General features: G+C 38.3%; 1 protein-coding gene across 3 annotated transcripts in view; it reads left to right on the top strand.

The window, feature by feature from the left end:
- PAPSS1 (3'-phosphoadenosine 5'-phosphosulfate synthase 1) overlaps positions 1–18,236 on the top strand; it is a 104,318-nt gene extending 86,082 nt beyond the window's left edge. For 2 of the 3 annotated variants that reach the window (XM_028121301.2, XM_028121302.2), the window contains 2 exons: positions 4,753–4,982; positions 17,555–18,236. In XM_028121301.2, coding sequence (XP_027977102.1) covers positions 4,753–4,982; positions 17,555–17,693 — 369 coding nt within the window. In that variant the 3' untranslated portion in view covers positions 17,694–18,236. The remainder of the gene's footprint in view (positions 1–4,752; positions 4,983–17,554) is intronic. The other variant, XM_028121303.2, reaches the window with a different exon arrangement.
- Positions 18,237–22,086: the final 3,850 nt, after the last annotated feature.

The raw sequence follows: 22,086 nt of genomic DNA on the forward strand, positions 1-22,086 counted from the left end.
AGGCAAAGCAATAGGGGAGGGAGGGAAGGAGAAAGAGGAAACAGTAGGGAAATAGGAATGATGGCTCACTTCTCAGGAGCAATACAAACCAGAAACGTGGAGTAACATCTTTAAGAGAAAAACAAAAAGAAATGTCTGTTAATCTAGAATTCTATATTCGAGCAAAAATGAAGGTGAAGTAAAGACATTTTCAGATAAATGAGAGTTGAGAATTTTATTAGGGAAAAGGTTTTCTGGATTCTTCCAGCAGACTTCCTCAGAGGTCCCATTATTTGCTCAGATGCCCACACTGTATGGCCGTATGGCTATACAACAGGGAAGGCTGCAAAAACAAGGACCTGACATTTTCATCCTCTAGACTGTGGTTTCTGTCATTAAGAAATAGATCAGGGCAAAGAAAAATCAGTTGTTTGTAGAGGCAACCAACACTATTTGCCACATAGGAGTTAAATTACTTTTGTAATCAGAAAAAAAGCCAGTCTGTTATTTGGCACGCAGATGCAAGTAAAGTAGAAAATAAGTCACTTGTTAGGTTGGCCATTTACAGATTCTTAGAAGACTTTATAGGAAAGCTGTAGACATCACTGTATTCCTTCTTCATATGCATTCAGTATTCCAAACCTTCTTGCCACTGGGCATAAAAAGATAGTACATCTTGACCTCGTGTGCTGGAGGGGTAAACAGGCAGCGCTCACAGGGTTTTAGTGACCACCTTCTAGGCAGCATGTCATCTTTTTCACAGAGCAAATGAATTTTCTTTAGAAACTGACTAGGAAGCAATTAAATGCAACCAGAATTGTCATGGACTGTTTCACAGAGTAATAGTAACAGTGGCAGTGTGTGTGACTGTCCTTTGTTGAGGGCTAAGTGCTGTCTTGAGTGTTTTCAAATCTCCCACCAGTCTGATGTGTTAAACATTACCTTTGCCATTTTTATAAATTTGGAGACCGAAGCTTCAGTTTCAAGTCCAGACTTGACTAAAGGCATTCTGTCATTAAAGTGCAAAACCAGGTTTTAAATCTAGGACAGTCTGATTCAAAAGCCTGTATTCCTAAACCAGATACGGGGGATGGCTGTGGGCTGACTTGCATTTCTTTTGATTAAAGCATACTACCTTTTCAGTGGGTTGTAAGTTGATTCACACCAGACATTCTTGGAAGAGTTACATGTGATTTGCTTATTCCTGGTTGTTACAGTTTTAAAAAGTATTCTCATAGGGAAACCATTTCCCTGAATGTAAATTGAAATTATTCAGTCACTTGCAGGAGAATGTTGACTCTGTCTGTGTTTGTTGTGTTTACCTTTAATTTACTCATTTAACCTCTAGAAGAAATTAAAGAGGCAACTAAATTTCCTGGTTATTTTATAAGCCAAAGTTAGAACTGCCCACTGCCAGTTGCTTTGTGATCCTGTAAGGTACTAATTTTTCTGGCTTTGGTTTCCTCTCCTTTTAAAAGGGCAGAGAGGGTTGGATTAAATGATCTGAGGTTCCTTACATGTTAAAATTAAGCCGTACATCTTTGGTTCATTGACCATTTGGTACTTGAATGAATTAAGTATATAGATATAAATATTTAATGAGCAAAGTAAGTTCACCTAAATTCAGAGAACTTCAATTGCCCTTTTTAATTTAATTCTGAAAGCAGTAGCTAATTTGCATGAGGCTGAAATGATTTTCCATTTAAGTGAAGTTGCAAAGTAGTTAATTGATGATTGGTTTTGACTGACTGACCCTTTGATAAAAATTCTGAATCTGGACTAGCAAAGGTCTTGTGTGTCTACAGTGAAGGGGCAGAGGGGAATGAGCAGAATTTTCATGAAGCGCTGAATCTGAAGGTGGTTGGAAGAAGAGGTGGCATATATGAGGAACAAAAGTCTTTTATCATTGTGTTTTGCCATCTTGTTCATACAGAACGATTACAGCTCATTGCAAACAGTAGTAATGCTGCATAGTAGAAAACATATAGTGATAGGACCTTGGGGTCCTCTTTATTTAGCTAACATATGGGGAAAGAGAACTAGGGTAGTGCTCAGGAGGTTTTTGAATGTTCCATGTTTGGAACTGGCACATATCATTTGGGCTGTCATTCTTTCGGCCAAAACTCTGCCACATGGCTACACTGCAAGGAGTAGTAGGGATTATAGTAAACTGTGTTCTCAGGAAGAAAGGTAGTAAAAGGTCCTTAGAAATACAGGTATATGGAAAAATAGGTGAATGAAAAAAAAGTCAAGACAATTATTAACTCTAGGAAAAACAAATAGTTGTACAAGGAGGGGAATAAAGTAAGGCTAATGGGGAATAAAGTAATGGCTAACATTTTTTATGTACTTTATACCAAGTACTATTCAAAGTCTTCACATTTCATGTATTAATTTTCTTAAAAATTTTATGAGATAAATACAATTGTAATTCCCCTTTTACAGACAAATGTTGATTTCACCAACAGTGGTGATATCACTGTATTTATTGGATAAATGGGGTAGGGAATGAGGAGACTGGAGTAAGAGTCAAGCATCATCATAGTAGGGGATATAAATAATGTAGAAGTAACATAATACCTAAAATTAAATAGTCAAATCAGCAGTATACACATGCCATTTAGAAACACAGGGGTGCCTGACTGGCTCAGTCAGTGGAGCACAGAACTTTTGATCTCGGGGTTGTGAGTTCAAGCTCCATGTTGGGTGTAGAGATTACTTAAAAATAAAATCTTAAAAAAAAAAAAACATACACAGAGGTAAATATCAGTAGAAACAACTGAAAAAGCTGAAAGTCCTCAGGGTGATCAGTTTGAGTGTGGGATCTGGGATTGTCCTTATGCTATTGCACTTTCTAAACTATGTCAATAAAAATATGTCTTGGTATAAGACAAACTGTCAAGAGAGAGCAAATAACAACGGTGTGTGGGTGGTCATCGTTTATATCTTACTTTCACCTAAACCAGAAATGGTTTTGTAAGTCACTAAGTGGTAGAGCTTAACACTGAAAGGGAGGTGAGGCCAGATTTCTAGACCTGGGTTTCCTCTACACTTTCTTGGCCAAGTCGCTTAACCTTTGGGCGATCATTTTCTTCATGTTAATGAGAATGATGATCTCTGTACGGTTGCTTTAACTTCCAAAGTACTACAATTCTGGATGTTAAATGAATAATTTTTTTTATTTTTCAACAAGTGCTAGTGTGACTGCCTCAGCTTCAGAGCTAGTTTCGGATGCATAGCTGCGGAGTCACAACCAACACCCGGTGTTATTCTTACCAGTTATCTTGGGTAGGAGTCACTTAGCTATAGGGTTTTCTCGGTGCCAGTGTATGTAAGGATTCATATAATTGAAATCCTTTTCCTCTGGTATTCAAATCTAGCATAGAGAAGAGTGTGTACCTTACAAGTTTATGTACAGTTCAGTGAATTTTTATAGTGAACATACTCTAATTACCAGCGCCCAGGTCCTGGATCAAGAAACAGAACATTACCAGGGACTCCTAGAGGTGACATCAAAATGGATTAAGTACAAGCTCTTATTTGTCAAAGTTTGTCGAAGGATTCGTCTTGTAATTTTCAAGTCAAAGTATAGTTTTCAGTTATATGGTGAGTAAGTTCTGAGGGTCGAATGTTCCATCTGGTGATTATAGTTAATAATACCATATTATATACTTGAAATTTGCTGAGAGTAGACCCTAATTGTTCTCACCACACAGATACACACAAAGGTAACTGTGAGGTGATAGATGTGTTAATTAACTTAATTATGGTGAATGTTTAACAATGTATATCTATCAAATCATGTTGTATGCTTCAGATATATACCGTTTTATTTGTAAATTATACTCAGTAAATCTGGGGGGCAAAAAAGAACATTACCATTATCCCAGAAGCACCTTCCAGTTGCTTCCCTGAAAGGATCAACTGCTAGCCTGACTTCTAATAGACTAGATTTTGAACTATATAAATGACATGTTGTGGTTAGGTACATTCATACATATAGACACATGTACATTTACATATCTCTTAAAGAGCCAAAAATATTCATAAATACATACACATAAACATCTATACACATTTATGCTTTTAGATTTTGGTGGGGAGGGCTGGCCAGTGTTGTTTCTGGCTTCCCAAGATGACATATTTAAACTTGTTGAGATTTCCTCCTGATACTCATTCTGTAAGTAGTCCAAGTCCTTCTCAACGTATAATGATGTTATGTCCTGATAAACCCATCATAAGTTGAAAATACATTAAGTCAAAAATGCAATTAATACACCTAACCTACTAAATATCATAGCTTAGTCTAGCCTACCTTAAATGTGCTCAGAACACTCATGTTAGCGCAGTTGGGCAAATTGACTTAACACAAAGCCTATTTTATAATGAAGTGTTAAATCATATAATTCACTGAATGCTGTATTGAGTGTGAAAAAGCAGAGTGGTCGTGAAAAACAGACCGTATGGGTGCAGAATGGTTGTAAATGTGGGGTTGTTTACTCTCGTGATTGTGTGGCTGATAGGGAGCTGTGGCTCACTGCCCCTGCCCAGCATCATGAGAGAGGATTCTACTGCATATTGCTAGCCGGGAAAATACCAGAATTTGAAGTTAGAGGTATGGTTTCTACTGAATGTGTGTATTACTTTTGCACCATCATGAAGCTGGGGACCTTAAGTTTGGGGCTGTCTGTATACATGCATTTATTATCCATTTACTACTTCTAAGTACTGGCATAAAAGCATAGTTATCAAATATGAAAACTTTTATTCTAGGTCCAGTGGCATTGCCGAGCACGGATGGTTGCAGGAGCCAATTTTTACATTGTTGGACGAGACCCTGCTGGCATGCCTCATCCAGAAACAGGGAGGGATCTTTATGAGCCAACTCATGGTGCCAAAGTGCTGACAATGGCCCCTGGCCTAATCACCTTGGAAATAGTTCCCTTTCGAGTTGCAGCTTACAACAAGAAAAAGAAGCGTATGGACTACTATGACTCTGAACAGTAAGTTTTATATTCACAGATCTGTGATACACCTTGTGCTCTAAGCTGCTCCCAGGGCATGTTGTCTCAGCTTTACAGTAACTTGACTGATGGCAGGCTTTGTTGTACCCATTTCAGAGAAAGGCCAAACCTAGGAAACTAACTTCTCAATATGCTAGCAGTTAGAAGTAGAAATAAAAATTGAATCTGGTTTTATGGTTAATGATTTCAGGAATTTTGTTGTGGAGCTCTTCGGGGCAGTATGGACATTTCTGTGTCTGCCGTATCTATGTATGTATGTATTGTGTACAGAGCACGTAGAAGGAGTCCAGAGACTTAGTGATGATTACTCTGGTAAGCCCAGAAAAATCTATATAGTGAGAGAGAATTTCGTATTTGTGGAATCCCAATGTGACAGGCACTGTCTTAATTGCTTTATATGTATCAAATTATTCCCCACAATATCCTGTGGTACTGTTATTATCGCTGTTTTATAGATTAGTAGTAAGCTGAAGCATACAGAATTCAAATATCTTGTATAAGGCCACAGAGTAGTAAATGGCAGCCCAGCAGTTGAACCCAAGGAGTGTGTTTCCGGAGCCTGTGCTCTTGACCACTGAGAGCACAACTTCTTTCTTCAAAAATCTTAGGAGGGGCAAAAAACTAACAAACTTTTAGTACAGCTTATTGGTAGTGTCAAACATGTATCTATGGCCCTTCTGTATTAATCTTTATCTATAGACAATGTCAATCTAAATGAAGAGTGGCGGTGTAAGGCTCTAGAATAGGAAGTTAGGGGTTCTAGCCCTATCCTCGATTGGTGACTTGAGAGTCCTGTGCCTGTCTAGCCTTGTTTCTTCTCTAAAATGATGGCAGTGGATGAGTTGATTCCATCTTAGCTTAAAGTCTGTACTTCTTTCCATGATCTGTAGCACCTAGTTATTTTTACATTTTAGCAGATACTTGTTTTGTTATTTGATGCTTATTTAGTACAAATTACATCTCCTTATATAGTATACCTACTTTTTTTTTTTAGCACAACTTACAATTCATGTTCAGCAAGTAGAACAGGTATTTTTATGTATGTTTTCTTACATTTACTTCTACTGACAGGTACTAACTGAAAATTGACCGTGGTCTAATGACCTTTAATCTGAGAGCCCTCATCCTTTCTTCTATGACACTTTACAGTTAATTCTGTATTCAGGAATAATGCTGATCTTGACCCTGTGTCCTCATTTGGTGTGGCCCATTTTGTAATGATGGGGACAAGAAAGAAAAAACTTTTATAGATCAAAACATTTTCTTGTTTCTAAAAGCAACATAAAGTTCAGTGTCATTGAATTTCTTTGTGATAAATGATAGATTGTCTGGGTAAAGAAATACTGTTATTTACAGTAGACTTTAAGGGATTTTTTTTTGGCTTCTCGTTTAATGGTCTAAATAATTCTGGAGAAAAACAAATGCACAATTTTAGGTGATTGCAGGCTTTTCAGAGTGATGAACTATAGCTAAAATACGGGAAAATCTTAGGAGTCAATGAACAGAAGAGGCTTATATAACTGCAGGCAACTCCTAACTGTACCTGTGGCCTAGGTGTGGACTTTAAGACAGGAGCTCTTCTGCACTATTCTTTTCTGAAGATCTGAAATATGGCCCACATTCCAGTGTACTTCTGAACCACACAAAGAGAAGAATTTGCAATAATCCAGACCATTTTTACTTTTATAAAAGACCAGCATTTGCCAACACATAGAAATAGTTCTAAATCGTAGCCTGTTGTGTTTTGTTTTGTTCTAAGAATATATGTCTCTGTGTATGTTGTTTGTATGTGTATGTATATATATGAGTGTGTACATACACTTACATGCACACACACGGTGCAATTTCACAGTCTTACAAACAAGGCAGCTATAAGAGGGGTGTGCTGAGAGTTGCAAATGGGCCTTTTCTTCCAAAGGGATGCCTCGGAAGCTTTAACAAGAGAATTTTAAGAAAAATAAAAGCAAGTTTAGTAAACCTTGGTCTATATTATCACAAAAGGTGATTGAAACTAAAAATATAAATTAAATATTAAGGAAAGTGAAAAGAAAAAGTTTCTAATACAGTCCTGTTCTTTTGTGGTTAAAATTATATAGGGTCACCATCAGAGATTCTAATTTACTTATTCTGGGGAGAGGCCTACACACCGGCAGTGTTTTTGAAAGGCTCCCCAGCCGAGAACCCTTGATGGAGGGTAGCATTGCTTTCTACAATGTTAACACGTAGAGTTTTAGAGGTGGAATGCTGGGCTGGGAAACCTTTGACTTCTCATCCAGCATGCAGCTGATCAGTTTGTGTACAAGAAGTTATGAACATAATCTTGTTCTGAAAGTAATGATTAGTTACAGAGTGAGAAAAGAGAAATAGAATCATTTTGCTAGTGGCCAAGTAGTTAAAACTTAGGTGAGTTTCCATGCTGATGAGTTAAGGAAACAAAACTAACTAGAGTTGAGCTTTTCTTTTACACTTCTTGTTTTGATGTCTCAAGACTGGTTTCTTTGCATGCATGATCAGGTGATTCAGTCACCCGCAAGACCCAGAACCCATCAGTGTGTCATTGACTGATGTGCTGGGAAGCCCTTGATAACTTTCATGTTTTGTTAAATCTGTGTAGTATTGCTTTAAATCTCTCTTTTAATCATTCAAAAGCTAAATAATTACATCAGTTCTCATAAGATTTTCCAATGATGAATTCTATATTAGTTGCATGAGTGGCTCATTTTCTTGGAATTTTTTTTGAGTTACCAAATCTTAATAAATTGTAACTTGGGAAGCTTAAAACTGCCTTAGTTTTCTTGTTTTTTTATATTTGTCTTCAAATATAATTAAGTTGATGGGAATATGTTGGGAAGTGAGTAAAATTTTGTGGAAAGGCGATAGTCTTTGATGTAGTGAGAAAACACAGTTATTAATTATGCACATATGAGGTTGTCTTATGTTTGATTAATGGATGTTATTCAATGCCAGCTTTTATGTAATTAATGATTTTGTAGCTTTTGATTTAATTAAATACTAGTGTAAGACAAGGCTTAGGGAGAAAAAAACAAACTTCATGAAGATTTCAAGCAAGATATTGATAGGAATTATGATAAAAATCATCTGTTTTTACTTAGGAACTTAAGTGGGTTCTTATTTGCTATAATAGTGACTCAAGGAAATTCAGTTTTTTAGGACTACAAGATTAAATCCCATTCTTTCAGATATTACAAACAAACTTCAAGGATTCAGTTTTTTTTATTTTTATTTATTTTTTTAAGATTTTATTTATTTTGACAGAGACAGTGAGAGAGGGAACACAAGCAGGGGGAGTGGGAGAGGGAGAAGCAGGCCTCCTGCAGAACAGGGAGCCCGATGCGGGGCTCGATTCCAGGACCCTAAGATCATGACCTGAGCCGAAGACAGATGCTTAACCGACTGAGCCACCCAGGCACGCCAAGAATTGAGTTATTTGTAATGTTTTCTCCTTTATGCAGTAAATCTTTGTATGTGGGTAGAAAAATGCAAAATTATGGTTCAGTTATTGAAATAGCGACTCAACAAAAAGAGCACACATGAGTGAGAGTGTCTTGTGGAAGTGGGTAAATGAAGGGACAGGTGGATGAAAGTGTTTGCGGTCTGGTTATTTTCACATTATCAATAGAGTATTTTCATAGTTTTAATGCTGGAGTAGATCTTAATCCATATATTATCGGTATCATTTAAAAAAATACTCTAATTGTAGCTGTGTCTCAAGGCTTTTTCATACAGCCTTCTCTTTTATATACTTTCTACAGGAAAGCTCATCTTTTCTAGTGGTTTCTGTGTGATGACTCTTAAAGCTATACTTCAGTGTTTCCAAGTTGCTAATTGTGTTAGCTTTCTAATGCTGCATAACACATGGCCACAAATTTAGTGGCTTAGAAGTCTGGGTGGATGACATTGGATTCTCTGGCCGGGCTGGGCTCTTATCTGAAAGTTCTGGAAAGAATCCACTTCCAAGATGACCCTTGTTGGCAGAATTCAGTTCCTTGCAGCTTTGGGGCTGAGGTCCCCATCTTCTTACTGGCTATTGGCTAAGGATTGCTCTCTGCTCCTAGAAGCCATTTTAGGTCCTTTGTTGTGGACACCTCCATCCCAGCAAGAGAACTTCCTTCATGGTGAATCCTTCTCATACTTCAAATCTCCCTGACTTTCCCTTCTGCTATCAGCTGAGAAAAGTCTTTGCTTTCAAAGGGCTTCAGTAATTAGGTTAGACCCACTCAGATAATTTTACTATTTTAGGTCATTTGATTAGTGTAACTCATTGCATCTGCAAAATCCCTTTTGCGGTACAAATGACCTCTAGTGGTAGTAACATTATTTGTCTTCATTTTTTCAGAGACCCCTCTTTGGAAAACATTCTGGAGAAATGAGAAGCTTATGTTTTCTAGAAGTAAAATAAAAGTAATTTTTTCTCTCATTGTTAATATTAGGAATAAATAGAGAGAATATCCTAAGGAGATGTTGTGGTATTTTCATTATAAAACCCAATAGTACTCATGTCCTGCTTTTAATCAGTTGTAACCTCTGAAAGAGAGAAGAGGTGGGGGCAAGGAGAGAGAGCCACGCATTGAAGGGTAACCAACAATGTAAGGTCCCAGTTAGAACTCTGCTGTGCTGGAATAGACTATATGAAGATTTATTTTTTTTAATACCAGGGACGCCAAAGTGCCTTGAACCAAAAAAGGCCGAAGATCTGCTCCTTCTCTCTACCCCCAAAGCCCTGACCAGTTTTGACTACTCTTAGGAGATAAATGGACATAACTGTAAGTACTAGAGAAAAAGTAGGAAAAGCAAACAGGACAGACCTTGGGAAAATATTTCCCTTAGTGCTTAGGATAGAGTAATATGGGTTTCCCAGTAGAGCAATACAAGGTGCTCTTAATACCCCAGCCTGGTGGAAAGAAAATAGGCTTCAGTCACTTGTGCTCGCTTTTTCAAACCTTTGTTCCTAGAAAGTTGCCACTCTGGTGAGTGGGGTGCCCTGATTTTGATGCATTTTTGGGTGGTAACAAATGAATAGGATGAGTTCCTGCAGTGGTCAACCAATTAAAAACACCAAACAAACCCATGTTTTTTTTTTTTTTAATTATAAAAGCATTTAAAAGGAGAAAAAACAATATTAACAATTTAAAAACACTCATGCCATCACTGGGTTTTTTTTTTTTTGTGCTTTGATTTTACTCTTTTTCTGTGTATTCATTTAACAGTTGAGTTTATAACAATTTTTTTATCCTGCTTTTAAGTATTTACTTTTCATGAGCATCTTTTCACGCGATTAGAAGCTCTCTGTACACATTGCAGTGGCTCCTTACTGTTCATTCTGGTACCAGACTGAGCCACAAGTCCCAGTGGTTGTGTGCACAGCACAGGGCTGAGTGAGGAAGTGCCGAAGGCCACTCTATGCTGCAGAGCAAGATTGGCCTAGAGGCTTCCTCATAGCTCACTCGTGTCCTTAGGTAGCATCTTCTTGTCGTACCTGGTCCCACCTCTTGGACCCGTTGTCCAGCACACATGGAGTATAGTGTTTCTACATCTGGACCTTCAGACGCTGCACTGTTGAGGCCTGGCTGTGATCTCCCCTTAGACTGTAGAGTGGTGCCGTGTCATCCCTGATTTTGCTTACTGCAAGGAGTTCCAGGAGGAAAGAGCCACAAGTACTATGTTTGGTGTCTTGATTTTTTTTTTCCTATCTGCTTTTCTTTTTCCTGTGACTTCGGGATCTTCTCATTTTTCTTATGTTTTCTGCCTTTTTGGAGGTAGGACTGGGATTTCCTTATTATAGCAATATCAAATCAGTTTCTTTCCTAACATGCCGTTTAGCAGGCTTTCTTAATCTTGGCATTATTGACGTATGGGGCCGGATAATTTGTTGGTTGGGTGGGGGGGTCTGGTGCATTCTAGGATGCTTGCCCTGGCGAGGGAGAGGTCAGGTTGCAAAATTACCTCTGTTGAGAATCAAAGATTTGTAATAATATTGGCATATTTGGGTATTTATTTTCTTTTTAATTATTTCGTCATTAGTCACAAGTCCAAAATATGCTCCTTTTTTTTTTTTTTTAACCTCTCCAGACTTTTTACTTTCATATTTGGAGCTGATCTAGATGTTTTCAGTGTAATAGAAGTCCTGGTTTCTAAATAAATGAGGATAGTCACATGTGTCTCAAAAGTAGAAAGCAAATCACAAGACAAAGAAATCCTGGTGACAAGTATAAAGGAAATTATTTAATATGGTCAAAGCACTGTCCTTATTATCTTGCAATGTCCTGGGTTTACCTGATTTTCTGGTTAACTCATGGATGCTTAAGCTGTTTGGGTCACTAATTTTGAGAAACCCCTTGAAAATGTATTACTTCTCTCTCTCTAACCTCCTGCAACTAAGTAGGCTCTATACTGGAAGGAGGACCCGGGGACATCAATGTGCAGCTCAGAAGAGACCGGGGCAGTCTGCTGAAAGAAAGTTTTCGTATAACCAGAGTTCAGCCATGTACTTCATACCAGATAATTTCATTTGGATGATGGGTATCTGAGAGCATCTGAGTTTAGCTCTCTGAAAACTGGAATCCACCGTTGAGTAATCAGAAGCAGGTGAAAATGGATATGCTCTTGTTCCCAGTTGAAAGCACAGAAACCCCATTTTGCCCATTAAGATATTTTTGGGTCCTTATTGAAACCTGTCCTTTGGCACTCAGGTAAAGACCATTTGTCTTCTGTGGTAGATTATAGGTTTCATGACCGTCTTTGGTAACGAAAACTGAGTTGACTTCAGTACGCTTTTTAGGGCAACGCTGGAAATTTGTTATTTGACTCAATGTCTGATAGGAGCTGTTCTCTAGCTTTTACTTATAAGATGGTGGTGCTGGGAGGAAAACATGATGAATTAAGGATTTTGGTATAAGTAGGTTCTAGATAATTATATTTTTTGTGTATTTCAGTTTGTCTTTGGTTTGAAACTGAAAATTGTTAAATTTGTCGTGTACTATGCTAGCCGGTGCTTTTTAGTTCCTGGAAAGAAAGCTGTAAGTAACTGTTTATCTGGTTTTGAAGAAATGACTTTTGACCTCATGCCTAAGAATTCTTAGTGTTTTGATCTACATAGTATCATATATGAGCTGCTTTCAAGTTGGATGAAAAGTTAATTAGACCCAAAATAGTTCTTAGATTGACTTATAAGTTACCACCATTATTTTTAGTTCTATCAGAGAAGAAATTCCCCTTTGCTTCTCTGCTTATTGTCCAGTTAGCATTTTTTTTTTTAAAAACTGATCTAATTGAATATGAACCTTCAAAAGATACACTTGATGGGCCATCTGCTGACCCCAGCTCTTGTCCATTTGAGCAACTCATGCTGGTGGCTCTGATGCCCACATCTGTGGACTAAGAGACAGCAGATGGTTGTGAAGATTTAAAACCTTCAACAAGTGGTCAAGAGTCATTGTACTTTGGAGTTAGTCAAGATGCTGGCCACATGTGGTTTAGTACATCCCACATGGGACAGGAGGCTGGTCCAACCCACAGGGTCCCACATAGCTTGCTAAATGGTGTGCTTTTTCCCCCCTCCCTGCCATTCGAACCCCTTTCTTTCTTGAAGAGCTGTGTATTGTAAGAATCTATGACCAAGTGGTTTTGAGAAGGAAAAAAATCCAACATACTTGTGTTTTCCTTTTTCAGGTGCCATGGGAGATCGATTAACTAGTGTAATTAGATGGCTTATTAGAATTGCTTTGTAGTCACAGCCCCGGCCGGGGTCATTTATTTAGTAGCCTTTTCTGCTTCTGGCAGATTCCTGATTACTCACAGGTAAAGTGGAGAGCTAATTTTAGATTATTCCCCCGATGTCTTGAGTTTTTACTTGATTTAATTATTTCTGTAAGGTGATGTCTAATTAAAGATGAACTGTGAAAAATACAATTTGATTATGGGTAATGTGACTCTTGTGCCAAGTCCTTGCACCTGACTTCTGGTAAAAAGTAAAATCCTTCTGTGACAGTACAAGTATGAGGTGGAGGAAAATGTGTTTTTTGTAGCCAGGGTAGAATGGAACCACCACCCTGTGGGAGCAGAAACTCCCATTTCATGTGATGAAGAAATGTTTGTGGCATGCAGGGCAGATCGAGTGTGAAAGAGCATCTGGAAAAGAGGTACCCAGGGACCTTGGTTTTAAAATGCAATTTCAGAAGGAATGCAAGCAAACTTCTGGATTCCAGACAGTTTGGCATTGGGGGTGGGGGGCTGGGAAGAAAGGGCTGTAATTGGTCTGGCTTTTTTCCTTTCATCAAATAGGACAGGGTCATCCCGCAAGCTGAGCTCTCACTTCTTTCTCATTGCCTTCCAGAACGAGCACTTGAAGCATGGGACACAAGGTTTCCTTTGTTGAAACAAATTTTAAAATTTACGTGGCCATAAAGCTCTAGGGTCATAATTTTCCTCAGCAAAGCTTATTTAGGGTGCTGATAAGTGAACCTCCGGAGCTAAACGAACTGATTTGACATCGGGTTGGAGTGAGGATGTTTAGATACAGTTGGATAGCTCTCTGGACCGCTCTGCCCTCTTTGCTTCTCCTGTCTGATCTGGGCTTTGCTAAGCCCTGCCCTCAGGGGTAACCTGGCTGGCCTGGAGTCAAAGTCAGGAGTGTTGATGGATTCTATTATTATTCCATTCCCACACAGCTTCTTGTTACCCTTGAAGGCAGTCTTCACATCTTTATTGAGAAGGTTGAGGCCATCCTGCATTAACTGCCTCGTCTTTTTCTAACCCCACATCATCACTGTTTCTTTTTTCCTTCATTCCTGATGCTCCTCCTTGTCAAAGCCCCCCTTCCTATGTCCTTCATGCCAGACTTCCTTCTCCATCTTTCATTTCTCTCCTGGTTTTCATCCTCCCTTTTCTCAGTCTTTTTTCCACCTGTATACTTGCTTAAAGCCCCCCCGCCCCCGCTGCCACCTTTTCCTTTAAAAAAAAAAAAAACCTCCTCTTTTTTCTCTGTATCTCTGCCAATTTACTACTCCTATCTCTTTTCTTCACCATCTACTGAAACTCTTCAGTTAAGATTTAAAATCTGATTTGTAAGTCCAGTAGGGTTTTTTTTTCCTCATGGTCATTTTTCTCATCCTCTCTGTGGCCTTAACACTTTAGAACTTTTCTTCTGTGACCTCCATATCATCTTGGTTTTCCTCCTACTCCTTTGACAAATGCTTTTCCTTTTGCTGAGTCTTTGGAGAGCTTACCCGTTTTCTCCAACTCAGTTTTCATTTTAGTGCTGATAAATTTACAGATTGTTTCTAACCCCAACCTTACTGAATGTTTTGAAATCTCCTCTTGCAGTCTTGCTTCTTTTCTAGGCCCATCTCACATACAGTCAGTTTCTTTTTCTCCCCTTAGGTTGTCATTTGTGTAAGAGAAAGATGTTGGCTTATTTCCTGTGTGAACTGTGGGAACCAGCCATCTGCATGGGCCCGCATGTTATAAAAGATCTGACTTGTCTTGCACATTGAACAGATGAGACAAGTGAGAGATAGCCCCTAGATTGAAACTATTCGGATCCATCTTTTAAGCAATATCTGTTAACCTTTCATTTTCATTGAACATCACTGAAAATTTATATAGACATTTGAAAGAGGTTTTACTTAATCAGATGAGAGCTGTTGAAATGTTGAGCTGAATGCATATGTATATCTTCCTATCCTTTTGGTAGTTGAGGATTCGAATAGGAAGAACAGGCAGCGTGACTAGGGGAAGATGTTGCATGCCTAAATTTAAGTACAGCTTTTCTGCTTAATGGTAAGAGATGATTTTCCTGTGATTGATGAAATGAGTCACACTATTTTGTATTGCTATCCTCCATGTATAGTATTCCAGAATAAAATTTTTAGATATGTTTCAAAGAGGGTTGGGGCATTCACTAAAGTCAGGTATCTCACTAGGGAGTGGGGCCAACGGCGAATCGAAGAGGTAGAACTTGATTCAGGACCAAGAGTCATGTGGATCTTAGGAACTAACAGTTGTGAGCAGGCATAGGGCCAGGCCAGTTGAAAGAGGTACACAGAGCCTGGTGGCAATACCACCAGTTGCAAGGTTTAGAAGTCCTATGAGCAGTGGGGTCATTGAGCACACAGACAAAATCAGAAAAACAGAAAGAGCGACCAGAGACCGGTACACAGTTTGGATCATGAGGAAATCACAATACTTGGTCTTTCTTGGTCTGGAGCCCTCCTAGGTAGATTAAATGAACCAGGTTAGGAAGGTGGTATGTGGGTTCCCCTGCTTAAAGTGGAGGTGAGCAAGGTCAGAGAGAAGACAGATCTGAAGATGATTATGGAAGAGCTCATTATGAAGGTCACGTGGAGATCGCTAATGTGAGTAATCTGGATTTAGATAAAAGGGAATGTACAAGTAGCTGAGATTCACCACAGCAATCAAAAATCCTGTATTTCCCCCCCTCCTTTTTTTTTTGCCAGAAGATGAAGAGTAGTGACTCATTTAAGACTATGTGTGGTTCTGTATTGAACCAGTAGAATTTGTCTATACATATACCTTTTCATTCTTTTATATTTCACCAAATATTTATTGAGTTCCTGAAATGAAATAAAGTACCCGAGCCTGGTTAGTAAATATTTCTGTGTCCTTAGCACCATTCAGATAGGCTCTTTATTGTTAATTAATGCCTGCTGTGTAAGTATGGATTAATAGCCATTGTAACTACTGTGAGACCAGAATAGGAAGCATAATGCTATAGCAGCACCTTATGTATCTGCTTTCCTCAGGGGCAGTATTCCAAATGATTGAGGTTTCAGGTTAATTTAAGGTTAAATTTTTAAAAATTATTTAAAATCACTTTGGGTAGAGATTTTTTAAAAATAAACTTTTAAAAATAAAACTCATTATAAAATTTGATATTGATAATTGATAAAAATCATTGGAGAAAACTACAGAAAACATGAGCAAAATTAAAAGCACTTGTGATAATAACTGTATAGAAATAGCCACTATTTGGGTGTATTTCTTTGTAGCCTTCTCTCCACACACTGTATTTTAACAAAATTGCATTTGTATTGCCCATAAAATTTTGTGTCCTGATTATTTTACTCAGTGCTGTACCATAATTTATTTAGAACCTTCACCCTTCAGGTCATTTACCATATTTTACTATCCTGAACCAACTTTCAGATAGCTCCCTTTATGCATACCATTTGTGTGCATCTGGTTATTTCCTTAGTGTAGATTCCTGGCAGTATGATTATTAGTTAAAAAAACATACTTGGCATCCATCTAGAAGCATGTGGCAGTTTATGATTTATGGTCCCCAGGTTAACGCCACAAATCATGAAGTGGGGAAGGAACAGAGAGCTCCTAACTAGGAGTAAACACAGCCTGTGGTCTGGTAACCTAAGTGATCCAGAGCTCTTGATGGGTCCTGGTCTGCTGTGTAGGTTGGTTCTCCTTGTTTGTAGGAAGAGGGTGAAATTCCTGGTAGACAGTGTGTGCCACGGCCATAGGTGCTCAGTGCTTACTGGTTTAAGGGCCTTTGTGTATTTTTTTTTTTTTTTTTTTAATTTATTTGACACAGCGAGAGCAGGAACACAAGTAGGGGGATTGGGAGAGGGAGAAGCTGGGATGCAGGGCTTGATCCCAGAACCCTGGGATCATGACCTGAGCTGAAGGCAGATCATGACTTAATGATCTGAGCCACCCGGATGCCCCCTTTGTGTGTTTTTGGATATAAAAAGATGAGAAAAACTAACACCACTTTTATGGTATCTTAACAGTGGGATAGTATCCTTTATTGCTACTTAACTTGCTTTTGCTGTAAAACAATAACAGTTTTTCTCTTAATGTCCTATTATGCATTTAACCTTTCAGATTGAAATTTCCTAAAAAGTTTTCCATCTGTGGTAGCTAAATTGGATTTAATACCTTTTTGTTTTTGTGAATTTCTAGTTCTAAGTTAGTAGTTGGCATGGGCTGGGGAGGAGGATGTAAGCGGGGAGAGGTGGGTATGGCTGTAAAAGGGCAAGCCAAGGGATGGTCATGGTTTTGGAATTGTTAATACATCTTGACTATGGGGGATACATGAACCTACATATGTGATCAAATTGTATAGAACTAAATACACAGAGCACAGGTAGAACTAGAGAAGTCTGGATCAGATTGGTAGGTTGTGTCCATACTGATAACCTGATTGTGATATTATGCTATCGTTTTGCAAGCTATGCTACTGTTGGGGAAACTGGGTAAAGGGTACATGAGCTCTCACTGTGAGTATTGCATGTGAATATACAGTGATCTCAGTAAAAATTTCAATTAAAATTTGTCTCCTAGTTCAAAAAATGGGTAATTTTTGAGAACATGTTTTTTGTTCAGTGGCAAATGTGAAATCAGATCGATCATTCATTTTACAAGTACTATGTTTTATTCAGATTTTTTTTCCATTAAGCTTATCTACCATGAACAGAAGAACAAAAGCTTTTTAAAGTTTCACTATCACTAAGATTCTAAAAATGGGAAATCATTTTCTTTTTTTTCCTCTCTTTCAGCCATGAAGACTATGAATTTATTTCAGGAACACGAATGCGCAAACTTGCACGAGAAGGCCAGAAACCTCCAGAAGGTTTCATGGCTCCCAAAGCCTGGACTGTGCTGATGGAATACTACAAGTCCTTGGAGAAAGCTTAAGCTGTTGACCTAGTCACTCCACCTTTGACACTTCACTGAGTAACAAGAGGGGACCACATAATTACCGTTGGCATTTCTTTGTGGTGGTGTCTGTCTGGATACACTTCCTAAAAACAGAACACTTTCCTTAACTAGCATCAGTTTTGGTCTGCCTTATGAGTTTTATTTTGAACTAGTGTAACAGTAAAAACTGCTGGTTTTAATGTATCTTTTCCACTTGTTATAGTTAATATTCCTACAGTACAATTTTAAAATCTTGTCTTTTTATATTATATTTATGCTTCTGTCTTATGATTTTTTCAAGCTGTTATATTAGTTGTAACCAATAGTATACACATTCAATAAACTTGGCTAGACTTTGGGGAATTTTACAAGACATCTGTAGCAATTAGATTTTCTTTTTCTACATTGAAAATATAAACTGCTTTCTTCTTTCCTTCCAATAAGCTATTGATCTCTCAGCTGTTGTAATCTATTCTTACGATCTGTGTAAGCCCTGAATGAACTTTATTCAGAAACATTAAACTTTTGGCTTCTTATTTATGTGATATTTTTTGTTTTGTTTACATATAACCTTTCCTTCTTGTGAAACGTTTCTGATGGAGGAGGGAAAATACAGGCATCCTTTTTATTATTATTATTATCCTTATTATTATTATTTGACAGAGAGCAAAGCAGAGGGAGTAGCAGGCTTCCCAACGAGCAGGGAGCCCGATGTGGGGCTCGATCCCAGAACCCTGAGATCATGACCTAAGCCGAAGGCAGACGTTTAACCGATTGAGCTACCCAGGTGCCCCAATACAGGTATCTTTAATTACTGGACTCTAATAATTAGTTCCTACACTGTGTTTCATAGTGAATTTTTAAGTGGGAAAATGATAATGCATTCTCAGTCTATCCAAAAACTCAACCAGTTTTCCGAAATAGCTCTCATATTCTTAAACACCTAAGGTGGTGGTACCAGTAATAGAGACCTGATAGAGGGAGCTAGGGGGATGACAGTCCATTTGGGAGGGGGCAGCACATCAAGTTTGCTTTTGTAGAATATCCTCAAGTAGACTATTCAAGTGGAGATGTTTATTGAGGAGCAGGATATACAATTTTAGTTGGGATGCCAGCATTTTTTTTTTTTTAAAGTAGCGTGGAGCCCAATGCAGGGCTTGAACTCATGACCCTGAGATCACGAGTTGGACGTTTAACCGACTGAGCCACCCAGGCACCCTGGGGATGTCAGTTTTTTTGATTTTTAATCATACTTTCTATGAAATAATCATGATCTGGTCTTTAAAATTTAGCGTTAAAAAGAGATGGCAGAGTATACATGGAGATAGTATATTGTCATTAAGGTGAATGGAAGTAAAATACCACTAGGCAAAGAAATAGAAGGAAGAACACAAAACAAGTAAAAATGGATTACACAGGGATTCAATTAGTGAGAAAATTGATAAATAGAATGGATACCATGAGTAGATATTTTCTAGTGGATAGGTTTATTCACTTGTGGATACTGAATAAAAATATTCATTAGCAGATGATGTAGAGTATATGGATGGATATGTTTATGGGAACAATTGGAGGTGACAGTTGATATGTTTTTGGTGCCACATTATCTAGATCTCTTTATTTAGGGAGAACTCCTTTATATAAGTCTACAAAGATTAAAGGGCACCATAGATTTTTCCCTCTCCAACCACAAACAGCTAAGGTATAACATAGTACCTCGGCTGATTTAGAAATTCCTACCTAAAATGTTGACTGTGTAGGAAATAATGCCAAGATAATGGAGACCAAACAAGTCTTGGTTTCATGGCGGCAGTGGTAGAGTTGAGATTCTGGGGGCTGTTAGTGTCAAGTGGAACCTCTGGGGATGGGGTCTCCTGTGCAAAAGTAGTATCCCATCTATAATATTCCAGTGGTGTGACCTTGGATGAGTCCTCCATACCAGCCTCCTTTCATTCCTGACCATTTCCTAAGCATCATTCTCTTGCATTTTCCATCAGTTCTGTAAGATACCCAATAGCATTTCTATAAATTCCTTTGCTACCAAAATTAATCTGGAGTTTCTATTGTTTGCCACCAAGAACCCTGATTATAATAAAAGCATGTAAGAAAAATGTGTATTTCATGTAAAGATCTTGATACTGTTAAAATTTCAGCAGCATATTTTAAGAGTTAAAAATATAGAAGAAAACATTTTTTTAAATGACTTGGCATTTTGGAAACTTGTCGTTTCAAAACCACAAAAATGTACTCATGAGATCAAGATGAAAACATGAAGAAGAGAAGTTAATATTAACAACATTACGGTGAAATGTGGTCTAAAAAGGGACTTTCTGTTCTATCATGTAACTGTCCTTTCTGAATCTAGTCCCCACTGTGCCCCCTGGCCTCCAGCCCACCAAAGAGGGACATGATGAAAATGTGATTCTAGGCCCCTGGGCCATTGGGATTGGCCACCCACTTGTGTGTTCCAGAGATATGGGAAGAAAATAAAGGCACCCAATGATTTCCGCTAGTCCACAGGTTGGTATGTGTGTCTTTAATCTACAACTCTGATATACGCATTTAATTTAATTTTTCCTCTTCCCACTTCATAAAAGAGTCCAAACCGATCTTTAAAACATTCAACTCTTTTACCAAACCTCTTCTGCCAAGTGGTCTTGGAAGTCTCCATGCCATTTTTATCTATCTATCAGCTGGAAAAGGATATGGAAAAAGACTTTTTCTTTTTTTTGTTTTAAGAAAGGAGGAAAAGAAAGTGCAATTGTCTTGGCAGAAATACAATGTTTTAAATCTGTCAATTCTCTGTTCTACTCTGGTAATCAAGACCACATATTTGAGTTTCATTTTCATCCAAGAGGAGAGCAATTATGTCTATCTCTTGGAAGTCAGCATTCAGATACTTTATCAAGAAAAATTCGAAAGTCGTGCTCTCCACATACGGTCTGTTTTTATGAGCACATATGTATCCAGGGGTGGGTTGGCTCACAAAGTAAGGAAGTATTTGGCCACTGGGCCTCTTATGTGTGTGGTATATTTCTTAGAGGGCCTACAAACCTCTTTGGTTATGTTTCTGCTGGATTCCATTCCCTGCTCCACACATTCTTGTCTTGAATATAATTATATATAAATTGCACAAAGAACGTCCTGCCCACTTCACTCCCAGTCAGTCTTCTCTGGACTGAGGTAAGAGCCAGCCTCCCTAAAGATATGTACCTGAGGGCTGATTAAGCAGGATGTGTTAAGATGGAAGCTGCCTCCTTGTCCTGACTTTCTGCTTCCCCAGATTCCCAGGGAATTTAGGGCCTAGATTTGAGGAAGTGAAATGGGAAACAGGGAAAACTTCATCGGGGACCTTTACCTCCTAGACCTGCACCGACACTGAACATCTAGAATGATCTGCCTTTGTCAAGAAAAGGAAAACATCTGCACTGAAATGAGCTGGAACTTGGGCTCCCTCTGCATTTCTCACAACAGCTCTGGCTTATCCTCTTTGAAAAGTGTTTGTTCTGCCCCAAGAGCACAACCACGCCAATTGCCTAAAAGAAGGTAGGCATCTGTTAAACATGCTGGGGCCTTGCTGCACAATCAGCTCCTCAAGAAAAACCAACTGAGTTTGAGGAATTCAAGAGAAAGACGAGTTATGTGTGACACCTCTAGGTTCACCGCCTGGGTACCAAAAACTTGCCATAAAAGACTTCCAACCTCAGAGTTGGCTGGTGCTATTTCGTGTGATCTAAGGCCACATATATGTGTACTACTTCGGTGCAGATGGAGGAATTTAACTTTTGATATGTTGTGAGCTAATTCCAATGGGCTACTCACATGCACCCCTTAAAGAATTTTGAGTGAGAAAAAAGTTAAAAACTTAGATATCTAGATGTTTTGGCTTAAGCCGAAGAACAAGCTTAAGGGAGAGTACAGTTTAGTGATTAAGAATTCAGACTTGGAAATAAAATTTGACCAATTCCTTGGTGGTTTTGTGACCTGCAGCTTCATGAAGCCTCAATTTTCTTATCTGTAGAGTGAAGGTTATAGTCAGGAATTATATGAGGCAATGCACTACTCCTTTATTATTATATGTAAAGATGTAGTCTTTTGGTCAAGAAACACAGTGATACTAGTATCTTTGAGAGGAGACCTTGTAATCCTTGCCTCATAATACCGTTTTCTAGCCCACTGAACAAAGTGACTAAATATACATATATGTCACATACAAATCTAAGGCAGTCAAAACAGTGTTCCTGGTTCAGCCATACTTTTTCTCCCCTCACTTTTTCCTTGTGTCCAACTTCTGTGTTTCCTAGATTAAGAAAATAAGTACATTTTTGCAAAGAGAGAAAAGAAAAATACATTTGTCTGAAACAAGCATAGACTAATTCAAATGCAAAAG

Source organism: Eumetopias jubatus, unplaced genomic scaffold (genome assembly GCF_037043125.1).
Source record: "Eumetopias jubatus isolate StellerSeaLion01/CBP00866 unplaced genomic scaffold, mEumJub1_p1.0 scaffold_2, whole genome shotgun sequence".
Lineage (NCBI taxonomy): Eukaryota > Metazoa > Chordata > Mammalia > Carnivora > Otariidae > Eumetopias > Eumetopias jubatus.